Genomic DNA, 19824 nt, shown 5'->3' with positions numbered 1-19824 from the left:
CCCACCCAGCCATCGTGCCCCACACAGGCAAGCAGGAGCAGGAGCAGTACGACAGGAACATGTACGCGTAAGTACCCAGGCTGCACAAGGCCCTCTCTCCTCCTCTCTTCTCCTCTCTTCTCTTCTCCTCTCTTCTCCTCCTCTCTTCTCCTCCTCTCCTGTCATCACACGCCCTGTCCTGTCTCTCCCTCTCACCTGCCCCTTATCTCCCTCCCTCCCTCCCCGCTCTCCCCCAGTAAGCCCCACCAGGACCCTAAGAGAGAGAAGGAGCCTAAGAAGCCAGTGATAAAGAAGCCCCTGAACGCCTTCATGTTGTACATGAAGGAGATGAGGGCCAAGGTGATCGCAGAGTGCACCCTGAAGGAGAGCGCAGCATCAACCAGATCCTTGGGAGGAGGGTGAGCACACACGCACACTACACACACACACACACACACACACACACCCACTACACACACACACACACACACACGCACATTACACACACACACTACACACACACCCACTACACACACACACACACACACACTACACACACACCCACTACACACACACACACACACGCACATTACACACACACACGCACACTACACACACACACACACACACACACACACCCACTACACACACACACACACACGCACATTACACACACACACTACACACACACACACCCACTACACACACACACACACACGCACATTACACACACACACTACACACACACACACCCACTACACACACACACACGCACATTACACACACACACGCACACTACACACACACACACACACACACGCACATTACACACACACACACTACACACACACACACCCACTACACACACACACACACACACACGCACATTACACACACACACTACACACACGCACACTACACACACACACATACACACACACACACACACACACACACTACACACACACACCTAACTTCTCACACACACACACACACACACACACTACACCCACACACCTAACTTCTCACGCACACTACACACACACACACACCTAACTTCTCACGCACACTACACACACACACCTAAGTTCTCACGCACACTACACACACACACCTAAGTTCTCACGCACACTACACACACACACCTAACTTCTCACGCACACAAGCTGTATTCGGTTTGGTAATATTCGTACTGGAGTGTCTTATTCAAATGTACGTGTGTGTGTACGTCTGTGTGTGTGTGTGTGTATGTCTGTGCGTGTATGTCTGTGTGTGTGTGTGTGTATGTCTGTGTGTGTGTGTGTATGTCTGTGTGTGTGCGTGGGTGTGTCTGTGTGTCCCACAGTGGCACGCGCTGACCCAGTGAGGAGCAAGCTAAGTACTACGAGCTCGCCAGGAAGGAGAGACAACTACACATGCAGCTCTACCCCAGCTGGTCCGCGCGCGACAACTACGTAAGCCCCGCCCCTTCCTGCCGCCCGCCCCGCTGGCCACTCCCCCCCCCGCACACACGAGCCCACCGGCCCGACTCCACTTTTGACGCATGCCCTGTCAGATAGCGCGTGTCCGCCTGATAACGTCTGATGAGAATGTTGTGGGGAGTTTAGTGGTTGTGAGACCAGGGTGAGGGCAGAGAGGACCGGAGGCGTGTCTGCTGTGTGTGTTCTGGAGGCAGGGTGTTGTGTAAGGGGAGGGGGGAGGGGAGGGGCGGGAGACCTGAGGATGAGCTGGGAGGTTACTGACGCATGGCTTCCTGTTCTGCTACTGTCTCATCTCTCCTCCCTCTCCTCCTCTCCTCCTCTCCTCCTCTCCCCTGTCCCGCTGAGCTGTATTCATAGAGCATAGCTGTGTTTGTGTGTGTGTGTGTGTGTAGCCAGTATGTGTGTGTGTGTAGCCATTATGTGTGTGTGTGTGTAGCACTGTGCTGCTCTGCTCACATGTCAAGTTGCTGTTGAACTCTTCCAGGAGGCGGGCCTTAGAGGGGGCGCGGGGGAAAACAGTAAAGCTGATTGGGTAGGGCACACATCAATCATTTATCCCCCACTTTTGCTCTACTAACAGTATCGGCAGGGTGTCTTTGGCTTGCACTCCGGCACAGCACTCAGGGTCACAGACAGGGGTGGGGTCTGTGAAGGGTTTCCTTATAGCATCTCCTCTCCTTCCCACTCATATTTATGTAACTAAGGGGGTGCTCTGAGAGGGGTGGGGGAGGGCAAGGAGAGATAAGGGAGGGAGAGATGGGGGAGGGAGGTGTAGGGATAGAGGTTTGAGATGCTGGGAAGACTAATTGGACACGTGTTTTGCTAGGGAGAAAGGATTCCTGGGTTCTGGTTGGTTGATAGAGGCTGCATGTAGGTTGCTAGGGACTGGGTGTAGGTTGCTAGGTGCTGGGGCCCTAGGGGTAGGTTGCTAAGGGCGGGGATGGGTTGCTAGGGGCTGGGTGTCAGTTGGTAGGGGCTTGGGGTAGGTTTCTAGGGGCTGGGTGTAAGTTGCTAGGGCCTGGGTGTTGTTTGCTAGGGTCTATGGAGACAGGTGAGAGGTGGGGGGTCAGGCAGATTTCTGCAGGCTTCACACACTAACCTCCCTCTTTCTTTCTCTGTGCTTCAGATGGACGGCATCACTGTATAATAACCTTCTGTAATAGGACCAAAGCTACTCTCCTCCTCTCCTTCTCCCTTCTCCTCCTCTCCTCTCGTATCCTCTCTGTCCTTCTGGCTGTATGGTTGTTTGGCTGTCTACCTGTCCTTCTGGCTGGCTGGCTGTCTGTTCGTGGATGGCTGTTGTTTGGAGTTTATTAAGGGTGTCGTGGTTGTCACGGTGACCAGGTGGTTGTGCATGACTAATAACCGGCCTGTACTGTTTAGTAGCCAAGGGCACCTGACCCAGTGCATGTGACAGACTGTGTCTTAACTCCCACCATGCACCATGCTCTGAATACGACCTCAGACGACCTCCCCAACAGAGTAGATGCCAGTCAGTCAACCACATGAACACAGAACACATGGACAAGCAGATAGATAGATAAATAGACAGACAGACAGACAGACAGGTAGACAGACAGACAGACAGGTAGACAGACAGACAGACAGGTAGACAGACAGACAGGTAGACAGACAGGGACATCTCTGGTCTCAGAGCAGTCAGGGTTGTTTCTGAGAACACTGCCGTACACGTCATGTGACCTGCCATCAAAACAGGAAGCGCCGATCCTCCCACTCTGCAGTGGGGTTTCTCCTGTTAGCTGTAACCACACGCACGCACGCACGCACACACACACACACACACGCGCTCACGCACGCACAGAAAGGGTAGATGTTGTGTAGGTGTAGCAGCTTCCACATCCTGTCCCAGTGTATGTGTGAAGAGATGACTGGGGCTCTGTGTAACAGTGTGTGTGTGTGTGCACGTGTGTGTGTGTGTGTGTGTGTGTGCGTGCGTGTCTCCGCAGGGCAAGAAGAAAAGGAGAAAAAGAGAGAAACAGCAGGACTCCAACACAGGTACCGTTGCCCTCCCTCCATCCCTCCCTCTTTTGAATGTCTCCCTCCATCCCTCTCTCCGCCCCTCCATCCCTCTCTCCGCCCCTCCATCCCTCTCTCCGCACCTCCATCCCTCTCTCCGCACCTCCATCCGTCTCTCCTCACCTCCATCCCTCTCTCCGCACCTCCATCCCTCTCTCCGCACCTCCATCCCTCTCTCCGCACCTCCATCCCTCTCTCCGCCCCTCCATCCCTCTCTCCGCACCTCCATCCGTCTGGACGGCAGGCAGTCCTGCTACGCTGGACCTGTGGTATAACCCAGAAAAACACACTGCAGGAAATGACCGTGTGTGTGAGAGAGTAAATGACAGAGTGCTGGTCTTCCTTCCTCTCTAGCTAAGCACATCTCGCTCTCCTCTGTACATCTTTGTCTCTCTCTCTCTCTCTGCTGGCTGTTGGGTTGGCGTGTATTGTTGTCTAACTCAGTAACAACTAACAAGTTTCTAAGCTTGTTTCTTCTATTCACCAACAGCTTCACTTCCTTGCCTTGACCTCCCTGTCTGTCTCGTTCTCTCCCCCTCCCCTCTCCTTACCCCGAACTCCTCTCCTCTTCCTTTCCACTTTGCTCCCTATCCCTGTCTCCTCCCCACTCTCTCTCTCTCTCTCTCTGTCTCTCTATCTCTCTCCCACTCTTCTTCCTATCTCTCTCTGTCTCTCTCTCTCTGCATGTTGCATTGTGCTCAGACCCTGGCTCTCCTAAGAAATGCCGAGCTCGCTTCGGCCTCAACCAACAAACAGACTGGTGCGGTCCCTGCAGGTGTGTATCTCTCCTTCACTCCCTCCCCCCCCCCTCCTCTCTCTCTCTCTCTCTCTCTCTCTCTCCCCTGTGTCGGTGTCGTGCCTCTTGCGTTGCTGCATGCTCTCCTGTCACTAACAGCTGCTCTGTGGATCGCGCCGCCCCCTACAGGTGGACCACAGCAGCGCACCTGGGGGCAAGCTGGGAGAATCATGCCTTGATATCTACACATATGTGTGTGTGTGTGTGTGCGTGTGTGTGTGTGTGTGTGTGAGAGAGAGAGAGTAGGTGTGTGTGAGAGAGAGTAGGTGTGTGTGAGACCGAGAGTGTGTGTCTACATTAGGGTGGGATTGTTTATGTCGCCTCTGCCATCTCAGTGTGTATGAACTCCGTCCTCCTACAGTGTGTTCCCCCACAATGACGTCATGGAAATCTCTGTGTGTGTGTGTGTGTGTGTGTGTGTTCCTCTCCAAGAGAACAAAAGGGGTTGAATGTGGTTTTGAGCGAATCCACATCACCACAGCTGAACCGGCGCACACACACACACACACTTTCTTACACACACACTCTCTTGTGCATCTACCACTGCCTGCACTTTGAAGATGCTCTTAGTGCTCGTCTGGAACTTTCTCCAGTCATGCGGTCAGACCTGTTGCTTTTGATGGTGAACTTTGACATTTACAAGCAGTGTCTCTCTCTCTCTTCCACCTCTCTACATCTGAATGTGTCCTCGCTTTGCGGCGGGGTGACTCACGCCCATGTTGATTATGGGATGGTTTGCGCCTCCTGCGACTGCATATTTAGATAAGGAGATGAGTTGCGAGGCAGACCTGGTTTGATATCTTCATATAGTCAGAGTTCTGCACCTGACAGCCGACACCACCCGCACACCGAGGACAACCAAGTGTGTGTGTGTGTACGTGTGTGTTGGTGGAGGGGTAGCTTGAGGGGGGGGGGGGGGGGTATGAGGGGGTGGGAAGGGACTCTGTCAGAGGAAACCTCACTTTTGGTGTTTCTTTTCCCCCCTGAAGCGTCTTGAAGCTGCTGTCGCCGAGGTTACAAAGTGACTCTCTTTACCTCCGCACTCTATTCACAGATAACTCTCTTGACTGTTCCTAGGAGGAAGAAGAAGTGTGTTCGCTACCTACAGGGAGGGGGGTGCTCCAGCCCCTCATCTTCAGACGGAAGTGCTATAGACTCTCCCCCCTCCACCCCCCCCCCGCGCCCCGCACCTCCTCCCCCGCTCGCCCCTCTCCCCCCCCCCCCGCCTCGCCCCCCCCCTGCGCGCGCCCCCCCCCCCGCCCGGCGGCAGGCGCTCGCACGCCCTCCCGGGCCACGGCCTCTCGGGCCACGGCCACCCGGGCCACGCCCACCCGGGCCACGCCCCCTCAGCGCTGTCGGCCGCCAGGGCCGCGGGACTGTCTCTCAAAGTTCTGTCCGAGTCGCGGCAAACGCACGACAATCACCGACTCAACTGACCCCCTCCTCCACATCATCCCACACCCAGGACCCTCCCTTCCTCCCCGGTACAGAAGACAGGAACCCCTCCACATCCTCCTGCCCTGCCTCCCTCCAGCCAGCCAGCCAGCCCTCCACGGGGGCAGCGTTCTTAATAGAAGTCGTCCTGCTCCTGCAGTCCTCTGCTCTGGGGCGGAGGACTTTAAACCCTCGCAACTCATCCTGGCCTCCTCTTCTCTCCTGCCCCCTCGACGTCCGTTCCTTACATTTCCAAAGATTTTATTTCCGTTTGTCGTCGTCGTCGTTTTCCAGTCCTTCTCCGTGGTCGTATTTATATTGATTTTGTGATTGTTGGAAATGTCGTCTCCGCATTCAGGGATCGCCGACTGTGTGGACGTTCTCCCCGAAACGAAACACATCCTCCATCTTGTTCGGCCGATGTTTCGTTCAATTCTTTTTTTTTTTTTGGCACTTCCGAGTTGTTTTGTTCAACCTCTTGATTGATTTACGAGTACGTTTCTGACGGAGGTCTCTCTGCAAGAGTCCTCATGATGTCCTTGCTGTTAGTTCTTATGGACCGTGGTGTTTTATGGGAACTGGAGTTTACTTGTCGACCCTTGTTGGAGTAAATTCAGTAGATAAACTGCCAATGTGTGACTGAAAGTTGTGCTGTCCAAGACCAAATGGGTACTATATTTCATTGTGTTGTAAAGTTTATAAATGTGGAATTCCCTATATATAATTAAACCTTTATATGTTATGTACAAGAAAATGAATAGAAAAGGGTTACAAAAAATGTTTCTGTAGACTATTAAATTGCCACCGTTTCTTAAAAAAGCAATACAAATTTTATGTTTCTGTCCTTGAAGAGAAAAAATTGTTTTGTGCAGAAGTTTGCGTTTTCTGCCTAAGTTTACACCGTTCAGCAATGTATATTCATGTTTTGTAGCTTGTGCATGTTTTAACTAAGTGTACCAAAAACACGTGCCAAACTATGACTTAATTTTACAGCTTTGCTTTCTGCATCAATCCCAGTTTACGCACTGCATACATTTCCTGTGTGCAGCGACAGGGCTGTGTTGTCCATTCTACTTTGGTCCACTAGGGTGCGCCGTAGTCCCGGGAATTATGGCACCCTCACGTGACATTTGTCACGGGGATTTTTCATATTCGACTTTCCAGTCTGTCTTTTTTACACATTGAATGACTTTTGTCTTTAATGTAATACTTATTTTTGTTTCGATGTATTAAAGTATTTTCAAAATCGATGTAATTGTTCCTTTTTATTTCGGACAAATGTTTTTGAATGAGAATTATGACTGCTAGTTGTTTTAAGTGTGTGATCGCGTTGATCAGTACAAACTCTACAAATAATGAAACGAGACAACTAATTTTTTATTTTTTATTTATTTCATTTACTTCTGGAACTTATAATGGTTGATATTCCTAAATGTCACCTTCAGAGCAGAACTCAGAAAAAAAAAAAGGTTTTCCGAAGAGAACACCTCGCCTGCGACAGACACAGCTATTTCCAGTCCACAGGACATGTTTACACGCATTTCACCCCGTACACAATACCCTAGAGCCGATCATCCCCTTCATGTGACGGAGGACACTACAAAGAGCCTGCTTTTACAAAACAACTAGCACAGGGCTCATTTGTCAACTGTCAACAAAAAAAACTTTTCTCAGTTGACTCCCAACAACAAAAACAATGACATGTCCAGTATAAAAGACAATCAGAGCAATTCAAAACTGGGCAGAATGCATCTAATCTTGAAATCAAAGGGGGGGTGGGAGAGAGAGGGGAGAAAATGGACCAGACTAAACTTATATTCAAGGTGAAGTGAAGCACGTGAAGTAAAACAGGATTAAGCCTTTATTTAAATTATTCTGCACCACAGAAGCGATGGAAACAGCCATGCTATGGAGTACAGGTGGGGGGGGGGGGGTGTCTGCCTCTAGCTCTACAGAGTGTAAATATTAACAGTATGAACAGTGCCAGTGTGTGTGTGTGTGGGGGGGGGGACCCTCTCAGCTGGTAGTGTCCTCTACTTCTCTTCACACCACTGGTTCTCCTTACGTACCTGCAAAGGAGACACAGGTTAGAGGGGAGGGAGGGACGAAGGGCGAGAGAGGGAGGGGCCGAGGGATGGAGAGATGGGAGCGTGGGAGGGAGGGATGGATGAAGGGGGAGAGAGGTAGGGACAGAGCGAGGGAGGAATGAAGAGAGAGATGGGAGCGTGGGAGGGAGGGATGGATGAAGGGGGAGAGAGGTAGGGACAGAGCGAGGGAGAGATGGGAGCGTGGGAGGGAGGGATGGATGAAGGGGGAGAGAGGTAGGGACAGAGCGAGGGAGGAATGAAGAGAGAGATGGGAGCGTGGGAGGGAGGGATGGATGAAGGGGGAGAGAGGTAGGGACAGAGCGAGGGAGGAAGGAAGAGAGAGATGGGAGCGTGGATGAAGAGAGAGATGGATGGACGGAGGGAGGAGGAGGCCCAGGTGCGCCGAGAGGCTTACCTGGGCCTCCTCCTCCTCCGTGAAGTCGTTCTTGATGTTGAAGGTCTTCCGGATCTCCTCTGGGGTCTTGCCCTTGATCATGTTGGCCACAGTCTTACACGTCACGTCCAGGAGCCCCTTGATGTCCAGGTAGTTGGCAGCCTGAGGGGCACAGAGAGAGGGGGCGGGGTCACCGTGAGTAGGGGGGAAACACAGAGTTAGGAGGAGGAGAAGGAGAGGTGGAGCGACTGTCTGACAAAGTCAAGGCTCTGTAGCCCCGAGTGGTGGTCTGGTAAACAGGCTTGTGTTCTCCAACGTCACGGCAGGCTAGAGTTACAGGACCAGACGCCTCGCACTGCCCCCCCCCCCCCCCACCCAGCCAAGACTGTTGCTCAACCCAGAACCCCTTCTACAACCATGGCCTGCTCTAGGTTCACCAGCCACAGCATAGACGGACGGTGAATAGGATCGCCATGTGTGTGTGTGTGTGAGAGAGAGACCCACCAGGATGAGCTCGAAGAGGGTTCCCTGGTCCACCTTGAGGAACTCCTGGTCCCAGACGGGGATGTCGTCCGTCCTCTTCTCCTTGTTCTCATCGTCCTCTGGGGGAGGGGGGTCGTCTTTGTGGTGGGTACACCACTGGATCACCTGGGGGGACACACACACAGGAGTGAGTGAGGCACAAGCAGCTCAAATAATGACGCGTTGTTACGCCGAGAGTTACAACGGAATAATCTGCATAGTTTTGTCCTACGGCCTGAGAAACGGTCCCTGTGGACTGATAACCGCCTGTCTCACACCTCTCAACACACACACACGATGTGAGGAAACGAGCTCAAAAAGGTGACAGCTTGTCTCTCAGTAGGAGGTCTACCCTGCCACAACACAACACAGACCGCAGTCTGGGGCTAAGTTCTGAATTTCTAGAATGTTCTGGAAGGTTCACTCCCTATTACCAGGATGATACATTTGCATTTATTCATTTAGCAGACACTTTTATCCAAAGCGACTTCCAAGAAAGAGCTTTACAAAAGTGCATAGGTCACTGATCATAACAACGAGATAGCCCCAAAAACATTGCGGGTAGCCAAAACATGAAGCATACATTGTGAAAACCAAATAAATGCCAATGGGAAGAACCACAAGAGCACGCAGTTAAACAAGTTACAATTAACAGACTGAGGTTAGGGGTAACATGGTTGTGTTCTGGCTGCTGTGCTGTTAGGCCCGTCCCCACTCATTACAGATCTGTGAGGGACATGTCACAAGGAACAGAGAAGGAAACTCGTTTCCAGAATGGAATGCAGCCACATATCTAGACTATTTCATCATCATTATTTGGAGTCATTTACATGCCCAAACATCCCCAAAAAGCTCATCTAAGGTCACACCAAAGGAATGTTGTCAGAAGGAAGTGCTATAGACTCAATTTCATCTGACCACTGTCTTGTGTTCCCTAAACATGGAGACTAGGTGGTGTGTTTACATGGTCGTTATCTGTTGCTATGGCCACCGTTTTTAACTTCAGCTCAAGCTGACCAGGCCAACATTGTTGGTCCCACCCAATGACACAGCTCAATGGGCTCAAACCGTGGGCCCCAGACATGTGAAGCCTTGTCTGGATGGAATTGTTAACTTCACAGTGTTAGTGGAGTCAGGTGGCTGAGCGGTTAGGGAATCGGGATAGTAATCTGAAGGTTGCAAGTTCGATTCCCGGCCGTGTCGAATGACGTGTCCTTGGGCAAGGCACTTCACCCTACTTGCCTCGGGGGGAATGTCCCTGTACTTACTGTAAGTCGCTCTGGATAAGAGCGTCTGCTAAATGTAATGTAGACAGCTGAATTGACAGCACTCCAGTGAAGAGATTGACCAACAACGGGTTAGCTAGAGTAAATGGACCCATCCATAGAGAATAAAGAAAATGCGCTATGTGTGCTTCTGCTAGCTAAATTATTCAAATGTAAATCTCCACACATCTCTACGGAGCCTTTGACGACATCTCCATCCTTATCGTGTCTACGGAGTTCAAATGTGTGACGTGTTTCAAGGTGAGGCAGCTGGCTTACCTTCTTGAGGATGGCTGCGTTCACGTTTGGGAGTGGGACGGGGTCATCATCGCCTTCGTCGTCCATACCCAGATCTGTCGGCCGGAAGGACACAGGTATTAACCGCGTGCAGTGATTTATATTACTTTAGCTAACTGAGTAAACCACCCTTCCAAGCATTCGATCTCAATACATAATGGGGGGTTCATGTCTGGATAAACTGTGTGGGAGGGGAAACAATTTAAAATATCCATCGTACTCTATGGATTTCTAGATTGGGTGATAACTTACCTTCCAACATTGTCTTGATCGTGACAGACTGCTTCGCTATCTCAACATCCACCTCAAATATCTCCCCGTCAGAGCTTTGCAGTTTAATGGTAGGCATCTGAGATGATAAATGACAAGGAAAACTTAATTCGTATTCACTGTTGTAGCTGGCGTGCTATGTTGATTAGCTATCCTGCATGACAACAATTCACTCGCTACTCGTATCGCTTAATTTCTAGCTTGACACTTTGGCAAGCTAACTTCCATTACAGTTCGACTGATGATGAATAACAATACAACTAAAACTGGCAACCCCTGAGATAATGGAAAGATATGTCTTCCAACCCTAATATTTAATTGACTTAAACTGATGCTAGGCTAATCAAGTTAACACTAGGTAGCTGGCTATGTAAGTAGAGCTAACGACGTTGGCTAGCCACAGTAGCGTTGTCAGCAAGCAAGGCCTCTTAGCAACCGTATTTCTGATACTCATATTAACGTTATATATTTACCCACATTTAAACATCGTTCATAATATCCTTGAAAGATGCGTTACTACGCCTTCCGAAACATGTTTAGTACTTACTATGAATGATTAACAGCAGATCCAGAGATAAATGTTAAACGTCAACAGGGCCCGACCGAAGCAGGCAACCACTGGAACTCTCTGGCCAGTAACGCTTTGTCAAAGGAGTGAACGAATGGGGGTGGTTAGGATATTGCCTGTATGGAGCTTTACTTTGTGAGACAACAAATGGTCTCAATTAATTTATAAATGTTTCGTATTGATGTAATTGTTATATACCCAATATGTGTATTTATATTAAATAGTTATTTGTTAAAATAAGGTAATCATTTATTTGAAGATTAAATATGTAGATGATCTAGCATTAGCATCGTAAACTAACTATAACCTTAGCCAAACACACTCCACATTACAGCTCCAGGTGTTCAGTATAGTAGGAGATGGCGATGGGCCCTGACCTCCCTGACTTTTCCTGAACATGGAGGCCGTGTGGTGAGGAGGAGAGGCCTGCTTCACTGAGGGAGGGGAGGAGTGCTTAGATTAGGCTCACATGCAAATCACTTTGTGTTAACATACCCTTCCTGCCCTTCAATATTAGTCGTAAAGGTAGGTAGGTGATATAATGAGTGTAAGCAATCTTACATATTTTTTTATAAGAAGTATGTAGTGTGTTCTTAAACTGAGCAGCAATAGCAACAAAATAACACATTTTACGGTGCCTTATTGCAACTAATATTGCAGGAGAACTCCTGCTATTTAGGATAACTCCTTGGTAATATAAAATGTTTTGTGAATAAGGCTCCAGGTTTGTTTCTCAAACAAGTTTAATTTCTCCAAGACTAAATGCTGATGGAGTTGGAAAACAAAGCAGGTGTCATTTGGAATAGGATAGACTAACCCTAACCCTGTTGCGTTGCCAGGTTGGAGAGTGTGTGTTAACTCTGTGGTCTGTTGCGTTGCCAGGTTGGAGACTTCGGGGACGCTAACTGTCCGACCCCTGGAGAGATGGTTACCAAGAACATGACGGTGAATCACTTCTTTCTCCTCTTTTGTTCTCTGTTTGTTTCTCTTTCTGTCCATGCCTCACTGTCTCTCGCTCTCTGCCTCTCTGTCTCTGCCTCTCAGGGCTGGGTTAGAGCAGAGGAAGGGGTAGGGTCTTGGAATAACCAGGACTGGGTGAGAGGTAGGGGTCCTTGGCTGGGCCTGGAGGTTCATATTGGAGAGATGGCCTTTAAGGACCTCTCTCTCTCTTTTCTCTCTCTCTACCTTTGCTTCTTCACGTCACTTGTTGACAGTCAGTTACTCTCCACTGTCCATCGCTGCTTCTGCCACCTAGGGGACTTATGGCTCTCTCTGGTGGCTTGAGGAGGAACTGCAGCTGAAGGAGGGAGAGGGAGGACGCAACCTTTTTTTTTTGTTTGTTCCTCCTCTCCTCACCTCTCTTTTGGAGTTTCTAAGAAATCTGCAAGTTTGGAGCTACTTTTGGTGAATACATTTATTTTTGTGAATACGGCCCCAGATCGTTAATTGTACAATGCGATAGGGATGTTTGTTTGTATGCATAGCAAGTGAAGTCATAGAAACAGGTGGAGGAACACAGTACACTTGGTAAAGGAGCATTTATTTTTTATTTTGGATCCGTCAATACAGACATCGTCATCTAAGATGAGGAAGTGAGTGTGATTTCAACCATGGAATATTTATTTGCTGTCCGGTATATATCAGAAGATAGTGTCTGTGTAGTGCATTTGACAAGACCCTGAATAAAAATAGTTTGAGTCACTCAAAATAAAAAAGACAACAAAGAAAACCTTTTGGTATGAAAGTCTCTTCTGACTTATATTACAATGCTTCCGCTTAAAAAATAAAACTCATCTCTCAGATTTAGAGAATCTGAAAATGAAGGGATTTAAAAGCAATGGTACATTGGATAGAAACAGTTGGATAGCTTCAATTGTGCTTCCCCTTCTTGGGATGGACCAAGAAGACCAGCACAAGAAGCTGTGAAATAATTGTTTACATCTCCACCGTGGTGTTCTTCACCATCTCAACAGTCAATATGGCACACACCCTATGGTCCATGTGCACAGGGGCTTTCATTCGGCTTCTAAACAGCCTCTTGGTGTGAATCGTAGATTTTGTACGTTGTCAAGGTTAGGGTGTCGCCCAGCCCAGGCTGGGCGTCAGGATGCTGAAGGTACTGGAGGACATTGTGGAGATAGGGGACTGTACAAACCAGGGGAGAGTTTACAGGGAGTAGTGTGGGCATACAGGAAGTAGTCCGGGTTTTACAGGAAGTAGTATGGGCACACAGGAAGTAGTATGAGTTTACAGGAAGTAGTCCGGGGTTCGTCGGGTGACGTGGGGTTCTCCTCTACGAGGAGCAGGGTCGAACTGCAGGCTGTGGGGGAGACAGGGAGAGGAGAGGGAGTCGAGGCGGAGAGAGGGAGAGGAGGGGGAGGGGGGGAGAGAGGGAGAAGAGGGGGAGGGGGGGGGGAGAGGGTGGTTGGAGGGGGTGGGAGGAAAAGTACAGTATATCAGTAATTTCCCTGAGAAGTCTATGGTGCATCTTCACACTCCAATTTTTCATGAGTCATCATTTTAAAATTATCATCACTTATTTTGTTTATCCTCTTCATCCTCCTCCTCTGAGCCCATGTGATTCAAGTACACACATTCAGCACAGTGCTGGCAGCTTAACGTGTCATCAAGTAGCAGCTTCAGGGATGGACATCAGCCCTCTAGAACACTTACAAAGAGTATTTGAGGGTGTCATCCAGTTCCATAATAGCAGCCTGGTTACCGCAGCGATAACAGTAGTTGGGGGCGCTGAAAATCGTGACCACGTTCCTCTCGTGACACCAGTTGTAACCCTGGTGACAGACAAGACAGAAAGGAGTTGGCAGAAACCACTGAGTCATGTGATATCTCCAGTATAGAGGAGAGAACACCAGGTCAACCCAGTTAAACCCAACTTACTAACTACTAACACAAACATCTGTTTGCTGGCCAACAGAGCAGCTGATATCTATATCGATTAATATAATCCCCATAGAGGCCCCCCCCCATTAAATGGGCTCCATAGGAGGTATAGAGGCCCCCATAGAGACCTCCAGAGGGAGAAAGAGGCCCCGTAGAGGGATAGAGAGCCCAAAATAAGGCCTCATGATAGCCCATCAGGCATGGCGCGGGCCCCAGACCTCACCTCCATGACCAGCTGGTGGGCGCGGGACACTAGGGTGAGCCGGTTGGCGTGGTTGAAGGTCTCGGAGATGTCCTGGCCGAAGGTGTACCCCGCCCCCCGGGGAGAGATGCCCCAGCCGCCCCGGTCATCTGGGTCAGACCACAGCAGGTCACACATGGGGCCCTGGAGAAGGGAAGAGAGGTAAGGGAGATGAGGTGAAGGAGAGTCAGATGTGCGTCTTCTTAACTTCCAGTCTAGCATGTCGATGTGATTGGCAGAGCCGGTGTTGCCGGGAGGAAGTGAGTCGTATACCTCGTGCGGGACTTCCTGGAGGCGGTCCAGGGCTCGGATGTGATCCAGCGTGTCTATGGACGGGGACAGACCTCCATGGAGACAGAAGATCTGAGGAGAACAGAGGTCAGAGGTCACTACTAAATTCAAACAGGAAATTTGGATGAACAGGACGTTTTCACATGAATCAATCTTAAAACCTATTAATAATATATTTTTCCCCAAAAATATTTTCCCGCCTAAATCCTAATTTCCTCACAATCTCTTTCTAATGTGCTCGTAGTCTGGAACAGAGACAGCGTGTATACTACCTGCGTGTCTACGAGGGCGGTGAGGGGCAGGTAGTCGAACAGGTCGGTGAAGTACTTCCACACGCTGGCGTTGCCGTACTTCCTCAGGCACTCGTCGTAGAAGCCGTACACCTGCGTGATCTGACGCGACTCGTGGTTCCCCCGCAGGATTGTGATGCGCTCCCTGTACCTCACCTGGGATCAAGGCAAAACCCAGTACACAGGTCTAAAAATACCATCCCCTCAGTATATGAGAGGAGCTACTCTGGTCTGAACACGCATTCATCCGTGGTATTGAAGCCTCTTCACGTGTCAGTTACATAGCGAAGGCTAAACAAATAACGGATATAGAACGTACACCAGATCAAGGTAGATCAAGGATATTTTGGTGGTCACAGTCAAGGGTCTGTATTTACCAGGGATCAGTGACCCCATCTCAGCTCCCAGGCACGGTGCAACAGCAATAACATCTCAACTACCGTATAACATCGTCCAGTGCAACGATAACTCCCGTATCACATCGTCACATGCGACAATAACCGTGTAACGCCGTCCCCTAGGGTCCCAGCAATTGGCCGTCCACTCACCTTGAGAGCCACCAGGAGTGTGACCGTCTCCACAGAGTAGTACCCCCTGTCCACTCACCTTCAGAGAGACCAGGAGTGTGACCGTCTCCACAGAGTAGTAGCCCCGGTCCACGTAGTCCCCCATGAAGAGGTAGTTGGTGTCAGGGGACTTGCCCCCGATCCGGAACAGCTCCATCAGGTCATGGAACTGGCCGTGGACGTCCCCGCACACCGTGACCGGACATCGGACCTCCTGCACGTTGCACTCCTTGGTCAGGATCTCCTTAGCCTGGGGGGGAGCAGGGAGAGATGATATCATCCGAATAATTTACATTTAGTCATTTAGCAGACGCTCTTATCCAGAGCGACTTACAGTAAGTTCAGGGACATTCCCCCCCGAAGCGAGTAGGGTGAAGAGCCTCGCCCAAGGACACAGCGTAATTTGCTCGGCCGGGAATCGAACCAACAACCTTCTGATTAATAGCCTGACTTCCTAACCGCTTAGCCATCTGACTCCCTGATGATCGTAATACTGTGTGTTCGTTTGGCCGGATGCTTTTATGCAACGCGGCGAACCAGGGGGCGATTTGAACTTTGAACCTCCTTGATAGCGAAGCGCCACTGAGCTAAGAAAGGCCAGTGCATCTCCTCGTCCTCTCCTTCTGCTTGGTTGGCTTTGACCGTTTCAACGGTCAAAAGGTCAGGAATGTTCCCCCCCCCCCCCCCCCGGTTCGAATGAGAGATTCTAAATGCATAAGAGTTGGAGGGTAGAGATCCCTGGTGAGCTGGTGGGGTCACAGGATGCAGGGCTCCCTGGGGAAGGACGGTCCCTCTGGTGTGTTGGTGGAGAGTTTGTTGATTTTTCTCAGAAAGACTCTTGAGTCGCTAAGAACAGGGAGTGTCGTCGTTGGTGAACACACGCGTGAATGAACTGGACGATCATGTTTGTTGCCAATACATATCTCCCTCTCTCTCCGTCTGTCTCTCTCCCACTAAGGCCTGAGCCTTAAACAAATGTTTACCTGGTGGCTCTCATTTTAAGGGGCATGAGTTGGCCAGGCTGTCTGTCTGTGGGTGTGGATATGGATCAGAGGTGGAAGGGTTAGGGGAGCTTTGAAGAGCACTGATCCACTGTAACACAGCAGGAGAGGAATGAGGAGAGGAATGAGGAGAGGAATGAGGAGAGGAATGAGGAGAGAGCTCGGTTTAGTTTGCGAGTTAGACCCAGGTTGCCCTCTGACTAGGGCAGGATGGGGAGGGGTGGACGTGTGGGGTGAGACAAAGTGCACGAGGAATCGATAGACAGATGTAGAGCAAAAGAAGAGAGAGAGACAGGGGCACAGAGGATGTGTGTGTGAGCACGCCCCAGAGCCAGATGGGCGACTCAGCGCTCCTGACCAGGCCAGGCCAGCGATGACCTACATACGCTTCCAAACAATCCCCTCTCTCCACGCCATGACACATGACGCATGGCAGGCCTTTCAAAGCACCCATGTCCCTGCCCGTCCCAACCAACCAAGCACTCTGGAAGTCTTATCCACAGGTTGGAAATAGAAAAAGGAAGAAAAAAAAAGAAAGTGACGAAGTCCTCGTTCTAGGAATTGCCCACTTGTCTTGGGGGTGTTATATATCAGTTCTCAAGTCACTTTAGACGCTGTTGACCTGAGCCATCTGCTATTTGCTGCAGTCTACATGGATACTAACTCTGGTCAATGAATGACTTCACAAACCTTCCCCCTCTTGGAACCTTAAGCCTACTGTGACATCACAGGGTAAACAGAACACTTGCTGACTGTGTTAAGTCATCAATTGGCCCGTGGCAAATCATCCCCGTAGTCACAAGGTTCCACGGGGAGCGGCTGATGTTAAACTAAAGAAATGGGGCTCACTTATCTAGGAAGGGTTCAATTATGACCTCATGATGACTGAACTAAACAACTCTCCTGTTCCCGGGCCGATGGCTGAATCATCAGATTTGTGGTTATGGCATGATCAGGTGACACACCACCACGAACAGCTGACCTGAGATCACAACAAGCCGCTGAAACTAGGCATCTATAAAACACCATGTTGTGTAAGAGATGTTTTAGCTTAGTTCACAAACAGAAATTGCATTTTTAGTCTCGCCCCCTAGCACTAGAAAGGATGTCAATTGAACACACTTCTCCCCAGAGTTAGAAACAAGCTCTCCAAGTCTCCAAGCTCTTTCAGAATGTAGATTTGTATTATTGTAATTGAAAGTTCACGTTTACCTTCCTCAAACCGCTGGCTCCAGAACAGAAAGCCTGTCTGAACGCCACTGTTCACTTAGTCACGTCGCCTAGCAACAATGTGATGATGCAAGACAGAATCAATCCCATCCGGGGCTATTTATACCATGGCAACGCATTCTGCTGAATAAATCAGTCCGACACAGGGGGGATGGGACCTCTTCACCCTTCTGCGTTGGAACACATCCCTAACAACCATTCTGGAACACATCACTAACAACCATTCTGGAACACATCACTAACAACCATTCTGAAACACATAACTACTATTCTGGAACACATCATACCTAATATTCTGGAATGCATCATAACAAGCATTCTGGAAAACCCTCACATCTGATCCCATTAGAGAGAGTCACCCAACGTATAACAGCAACCGGTGTCATTTTCTTAGGTTACCTGTATGTTTTCAGGGCAATGGTGCGGTCATAGTTTACATTAACATGATGATGCTGTTGTTGTCAAGAGCTCTGATGTATCTGGTGCCCTGCTTGGACCCTGGATGGAGTGGCCTACTGTAAGCAACAACCCTCTGAGGATGAATTTACAGTAAACAAATCGAGGTTACGTGCAGACAACTCTTAAGCCTGGGAACTTAGTGCCACAGTGCACCGTCTGTGTAGTAAAAAAGTCTGTCAGGAGAGATTGAGGTCAAATCCCAGCTCAGACCCACACAGACTGAAGTCCCACAAGCAGCAGTGCTGGGCAGTGGCCGTGTCTGGGCCTCTGACATACATACCACCAGCTCTGTCCAGATTGGATAATGAGGAGAAGTTCAGTTTGACCTAGTTGTGGCCCTCTCCTGTTTACAGTGAGAGCCTGTCATGCTGTGACACTGCTTTGCACCACTATGTCGCTAAGATTGACAGTGAGTTTGTTATTTTACTTTAGTGCTCATGTCTCCTGCTTCAGTCCAAAGCAACTTTGAGGTTTCATGTTCTTCATTAAGTCTATCCTATCTGTGGGCATTTCCATATCAACAGAGAAAGTCTACATTTGCTGTTATTAAATTGTAAATTGTGTAGTATCCGGATGTGAGCATATTTCTTCCTAGAGGCACTCCCAGTGAAGTTTAATTAGTTGGTAGTAAACTTGGTATGTGGTTTGCATTCTCCCTAGTTGCCTGTCACGAAGTTGCTGTTGTACCAATACACTCCAAAGCTAACCCAACTACCCAATAAGTTACTATTCATTTCAAAATGAAATGCCCTCCAAAATGTGTAACCCAAAAAGGCAGTATTGAGGAACATTTAAATCTCACATCTTTCAAAAAGTGTTCAGTGAAATGTCACACCACACAGACGCCATTTTAAGAATGTCTGGTTATAGAAGGTGTGGAAAATCTACACTGTGATACTACGAATATCATTCCCGAAAACAGAATGACTTATAGTTTTTAACAGTTACCGAAGTCTATGGAATGATCCTAATCGCTTGTTTACCTATGGAAAAGTTTGTAACTTTGACCTAACTGACTGCCAGGTGATGACAACTAGGCTATATTCTCTGAATTTATGATTCTCTACTTTAGAGTTTCAAACTCATAACTCTTACCTTCTCACATAGTGTTTTGACTTGGTTCTCTGACAACTGTTTGCATTCGTTGAGTTGTTCAATCCACAAATCAATTTCCTTCGTAAACACCTTTTCGTCCATTTCTGACACTAGATAGAGCGGTAATGTACAGTGATTCGATCGAGAGAAAAACAACTTCTCTAAATTCTTCCGAATACGCCGAACCCGGTCTTAACTGGTAACTGTTAAGAGATGCATAAATCAACCGGCAGCATCCAGATACTTTTGTCTAAGAAGACTGAAAGCGGAAAATTGACTGAAATATGCGGATACTGAAGACGTCAGCTGTCGGTGCATCCCACCCTCTGCCGCTCCTCTAGAAATAGAGTGACAAGACCGACGAATGCTGCCGTGTGATTGGTCGGCCCAAATAAATCTCTGCCTTTTTATTGGTCTCCTTTGAAAAGCCACGCAGTGGCGGAGATGAGTGTAGCTGTACAGTAGATATGGACACATTCCTGGATAAAAGTTTTTAACTCCACTTGTTGGTTGCCTGTAGTCTACATATCACCTCTGATCACAAAGACCAAAATAAATACGTATTAATGCGTAAATGTCGCTTTGTTTAATACTGATAAAAATAATTAATTTCCCAATGA

General features: G+C 49.0%; 3 protein-coding genes across 5 annotated transcripts in view; 1 reads left to right on the top strand and 2 right to left on the bottom strand.

Moving 5' to 3' along the window:
* The window catches only part of tcf7 (transcription factor 7), an 8958-nt gene extending 3085 nt beyond the window's left edge, over positions 1-5873 (top strand). The window contains 10 exon segments of the mRNA XM_067229040.1: positions 6-67; positions 237-370; positions 373-398; positions 1325-1342; positions 1344-1433; positions 1945-1992; positions 3428-3476; positions 4200-4272; positions 5371-5631; positions 5633-5873. Coding sequence (XP_067085141.1) covers positions 6-67; positions 237-370; positions 373-398; positions 1325-1342; positions 1344-1433; positions 1945-1992; positions 3428-3476; positions 4200-4272; positions 5371-5631; positions 5633-5729 — 858 coding nt within the window. The 3' untranslated portion in view covers positions 5730-5873.
* A 1224-nt stretch (positions 5874-7097) lies between these two features.
* Positions 7098-11214, bottom strand: skp1 (S-phase kinase-associated protein 1). The gene is made up of 6 exons (XM_067228956.1): positions 11110-11214; positions 10545-10641; positions 10275-10348; positions 8713-8856; positions 8230-8370; positions 7098-7796 (listed from the first exon to the last, which is right to left on the bottom strand). The coding sequence occupies exons 2-6, from the start codon at positions 10639-10641 to the stop codon at positions 7761-7763; spliced, it is 492 nt and encodes a 163-aa protein (XP_067085057.1). The 5' UTR covers positions 11110-11214; the 3' UTR covers positions 7098-7760.
* A 1439-nt stretch (positions 11215-12653) lies between these two features.
* On the bottom strand, positions 12654-19518 carry LOC136933437 (serine/threonine-protein phosphatase 2A catalytic subunit alpha isoform-like). Of its 3 annotated transcripts, XM_067228826.1 has the most exons (8): positions 19205-19518; positions 15507-15669; positions 15402-15448; positions 14836-15009; positions 14546-14635; positions 14255-14416; positions 13804-13922; positions 12654-13450 (listed from the first exon to the last, which is right to left on the bottom strand). In XM_067228826.1, the coding sequence occupies exons 1-8, from the start codon at positions 19304-19306 to the stop codon at positions 13378-13380; spliced, it is 930 nt and encodes a 309-aa protein (XP_067084927.1). In that variant the 5' UTR covers positions 19307-19518; the 3' UTR covers positions 12654-13377. The 3 variants fall into 3 exon arrangements, with proteins under 3 accessions (XP_067084927.1, XP_067084926.1, XP_067084928.1); XM_067228825.1 differs by lacking the exon at positions 15402-15448 and having other exon boundaries at positions 15460-15669; XM_067228827.1 differs by lacking the exons at positions 15402-15448; positions 19205-19518 and adding an exon at positions 15754-16036 and having other exon boundaries at positions 15460-15669.
* Between the last annotated feature and the right edge of the window lie 306 nt (positions 19519-19824).

This window comes from Osmerus mordax, chromosome 25 (assembly GCF_038355195.1).
Source record: "Osmerus mordax isolate fOsmMor3 chromosome 25, fOsmMor3.pri, whole genome shotgun sequence".
Taxonomy (NCBI): domain Eukaryota; kingdom Metazoa; phylum Chordata; class Actinopteri; order Osmeriformes; family Osmeridae; genus Osmerus; species Osmerus mordax.
The sequence above is the reverse complement of the archived record's forward strand: the minus strand, read 5'-3'. Positions and strand labels throughout refer to the sequence as shown.